This window comes from Anneissia japonica, unplaced genomic scaffold (genome assembly GCF_011630105.1).
Source record: "Anneissia japonica isolate Jap-2015-1 unplaced genomic scaffold, ASM1163010v1 scaffold287748_len1686314_cov196, whole genome shotgun sequence".
NCBI lineage: Eukaryota > Metazoa > Echinodermata > Crinoidea > Comatulida > Comatulidae > Anneissia > Anneissia japonica.
The window spans coordinates 1,351,247-1,355,358 of record NW_022727190.1 but is presented as its reverse complement, the minus strand read 5'-3'; the positions used below and the strand labels follow the sequence as shown (position 1 = coordinate 1,355,358).

The window sequence follows — 4,112 nt, the reverse complement described above, 5'->3', positions numbered from 1 at the left end:
AAGAAGGATATGAACAATTGAACTAAGAATTTAAAAACCTAGTAGATTTTAAAATAAGGATAAAATTGTAACACAGGACCACCACCGTGGTATCGGGTGGAAACACGATGATTGTGTTCACGTCACAGGATCTCTAGGAAAGTTCTCATAAAAGTGATACATACACCGGTAATGGACTTTGGGAAATATAAGTGAACGTCATTTAATATTCTCATGAAAAATATTTTGAAGGCACCGTATAGGCCTATATATCAATAATAATGGCACTTTTAAAGAGTACGTATGCGCCTTAAATTAAAAATAAAAAATAAATCAAAGTAAAATAAATCAAACAATTCCGGGCCTGTTTGTGTTTTATAGTATATTTTCTTGTTTGTGTTTAAAAAATAAGATATAACCATCTAATGAAATCAATCTGAATATAGTATCATTCTTATTACACAATTTGAATGTCTTTCCACAATGTAAGGTCTAAACAACTTTGATATAATCAATCCCTGAATATACCGATTCCAAACGAGGTTTCATGCGGTGTCATCTGATTTCCTTTGTGTTCGTTTTTCCGCTTTGCAAATGGACGTATGGCAGTCATGTACCTGTACTCTTCATTTTCTGGATCATAACTTTTAAAAATTGCACAGCAAAGAATGACAGCGAACAGCATACCTAATATCTAAGCCAAGAAAAAACAAATGAGAGGTCACTGTGATTGATGGATGACGCTATTGGCCTGTTTTTACCTGTGCACCTTTACTTAGGTTATCTTTACTTATTCGTCATTTTTAAAGATAATTTTCTATTGTTATTTTTTTTTTTATGATGATGGTGAGGAGGAGGATGATGATGATGCCTGATGATGATAACCATCGTCAACATCATTATCGCAAACATCATCTTCAACGTCATCATCGTTATCATCAGAACCACTAACATCATCGTCGTCGTCATTACTGCCGTCATCATTATCCATCACCATCATTAGCCATCACGATATCATCATCATCATCATCATCATCATCATCATCATCATCATCATTATCCATCACAATATTATTATCATCATCATTATCATCATTAAAATCGTCGTTATCATTTTTTTACTTTAACAGCCATTGGCCAATTACATATAAAAACAATACATTTAAAATACATAATTTTAGGCTTACATTAATATTTATGGAACCCGCTCAGGAAGATAAGACGCTCCTTATTTAAAATGTAATGAAAGGCTTGATTTAAATGAATTTTAAACTTTCATGAAAAATGTAAACTATAGTTATCATTTCATTCATCATTTAATAATTCTCTTTTTTGTCCTACCTCAATAAAACTGATTCCTAATATATATACATTCAGGTCCTGTTCTGATTGGTCAGTTGTTAAGAATGTTTGACATTCATGTGAAAGGTCCATTCCATTATACCTCTACTCTGCGCTCATTCTAATGTTGGAGAATACAAAATACAAATAGGCCTATCGATGAAAACGTACGTTTGTGTAAAATCCTCTCTCTGAACAAACCGATTTTCCTTCAGTTGTATTACAATTACACGAATCTGGGATTTCTTGACCTGACTCAAACCAGTCCATGTGCCCATCAATACCGCAACATTTAAACTGAAACAATGCGAAACAATGTGTAATATAAATATATATATATATATGTATATATATATATATATACTAATAGGCCTACACACACACACACACCCACACACCCAGGCGCCCACCGTTGTGCATCAAACACCCGTGTACATCATCACAAACCCATAGGCCTATATTTACCTTCTCCTGTACAAAATCGACCGCTCTCTGTGCCGCAATATCATTTTGTTTATATCTGTCTTTGATTATTTTGCTAAATTCAACGCTGATTTTCTCGCCAACTTGTTCACGATTAGCATAGCACCATGTACAGCCGGCTATCTCCAAACCAAATATACTCAATAGGGCGATGAAATACTGTGAAAAGAAAATTTAATTATGGTACGTAACATTCCCAATGAATTTGGATCATCGTTTCTAAACTAATTCCTCCATGATTTCTAATAACTATGTTACTGATTCTGAAGGGAGCTGGTGCTGTGAAGAGTCTACAAACGAGGGGCTGGAAAATTATATGCTAAGCAAAAACAGAGTAGTTGAAAGTCATCTAATATAACTTCACTGTAAAAACAGCGTGGAGGAAAGCCCCACCCTTCCATCCCCGTCGGGGACCAGTGGCGGATCCAGGAATTCAAAATAGAGAGGATCCGGGAAAGTACTTTCACAGATGGAGGATCTATGCCAAAAGAAATTTGTGATTATGGCACCTCTAGCTGGCCGGAAATTGCATTATATATAATTTTTTTTATATATCTCTATTAAAAAAAATAGAACAATGTAGGGGCCCGGGCTGACTCGGTCCCTTCCCCTTTAATCCGCTACTGGAGACATCGGACCCTTCCCCCCGTCGGGCAAACCCTTCGTGTTACCAAAAGTGGGACAAAAATGAGTGGAGTTTGTGTTTAAATCCTCCACGCTGTTTTAAGTGTTCATTGCAAACTAACACCCCTTCCTCACTTAATCAATCAATCAATCAATCCACCCCCTCCGCACTTAATCAATCCACCACTTCAACAACCTACGAGCCCAATCAGCCCCGACCCCATTCCAACTCTTAGATACGTCACTGAAGACGTGTGCGAAATGCTACAGAAATACTGTACTTTGCTTCTGAACAAGGATTATTACTGTACGTATGGTTCTACAGGGAATCCCGGAGAGGGGGAAGTTACTGGACACGATGATTATTTACTTGCTTTTATTAAACCCGCCGTAATGGAAGTTCAAGAATAATAAACTGTGCTGTCTAAATGTCACTAGATTGAAATCTTGTAACTGCGTACCGTAAAGAAATATTAATTATTTATCTAACTGACACATGGACGAACTCATGGTGACGACATCCTGACTTTCCTTTTTGAGCTGGTGTCTACTGGACTAGTTTTTCTGGATCACATCGTGCCGCATGAATAATGCAGGGGAACCTGGGTCTAAACCAAGAAACAATGGGCCTCTGGAATGGGTATAGTGAACCCCCAGTGCTTTATAAGTTGGTAAAATTGCAATCACAATACTTTTTTGATTGGCAATAATAATGTTTAATCCTTTTACTATTACATCGTTATTTACTAAACCTTCCGATATTCATTCCTACTTTACGCTTTTCTGCTACTAACTTCCAAACGAATGCGCTCGTCTAAACTCATATCACGTTCTATTCTATATCTTGGACCCAAGTTATGGAAAAATATATCATTGGACTTTAAACAAAAAAACTCTACTGCTAGTTTCAAATGCGAATATAAACAAACTCTGCTTCATGTATATGACAAAAACATTTTTTCTTTTTCTTCTGCTTGTATAAAAGTTAAGTAACTATATAAAAAGGTAAAAATGTAAAAAATAAGCTTTTTCTTCCTTTACTCCCGTTGATTTTGTTTTCTTTATATTTTTGTGACTGGCGCTGTAGTAGGTGGTCATGCCTTAAAGTTTTTCTTGAAACTTATTATGACCACCATTCACACGATTTGTATCATTTAGAATTTTGTTAATTTTAACTAGAATTTGTATCATTTAGAATTTTGTTACTTTTAACTAGAATTTTTAATTAGTTTTTGTAATTTGTAATTTGACTTAGATTATTTATTGTATGTATTTATTTTTATCGTGTGATAAAAGAAATTCAACAAACTATGTTAGAAACTCTGTAATAATTTAATTAAAATAGAATACAAACAAATAATTATTTCCAACTCACAAATACAAGCATACAGACGCTTTCTTGCATTGCTCCGCAGCATCCAAGAAAGCCAACTGCCATGACAACGCATCCTGTCGCCATGGTGATATAGGTCCCGATGTAGTAGATCTCTACGGTAGTGTCAGCTGCTCTGATCTGCTGCACGTAGATGTCATTCTGGTGGTCAAACCGAAGCCACAGACCAACAGCAACGATTGCGATACCAACGCACTAATAATAATAATAAAGATATATGCAATGGGATACAAGCTCGATACCAATAAGGCATAGGCCATAGGAAATAATATATATGTGTATACATATACTG

At 35.5% G+C, this 4,112-nt stretch overlaps 1 protein-coding gene across 1 annotated transcript in view; it reads right to left on the bottom strand.

Moving 5' to 3' along the window:
- Positions 1-1,417: 1,417 nt before the first annotated feature.
- Positions 1,418-4,112, bottom strand: part of LOC117113622 (CD9 antigen-like) — a 5,249-nt gene continuing 2,554 nt past the window's right edge. The window contains exons 2-4 of the mRNA XM_033257022.1: positions 3,803-4,015; positions 1,786-1,962; positions 1,418-1,617 (exon numbers count right to left, since the gene is read on the bottom strand). Coding sequence (XP_033112913.1) covers positions 1,474-1,617; positions 1,786-1,962; positions 3,803-4,015 — 534 coding nt within the window. The 3' untranslated portion in view covers positions 1,418-1,473. The remainder of the gene's footprint in view (positions 1,618-1,785; positions 1,963-3,802; positions 4,016-4,112) is intronic.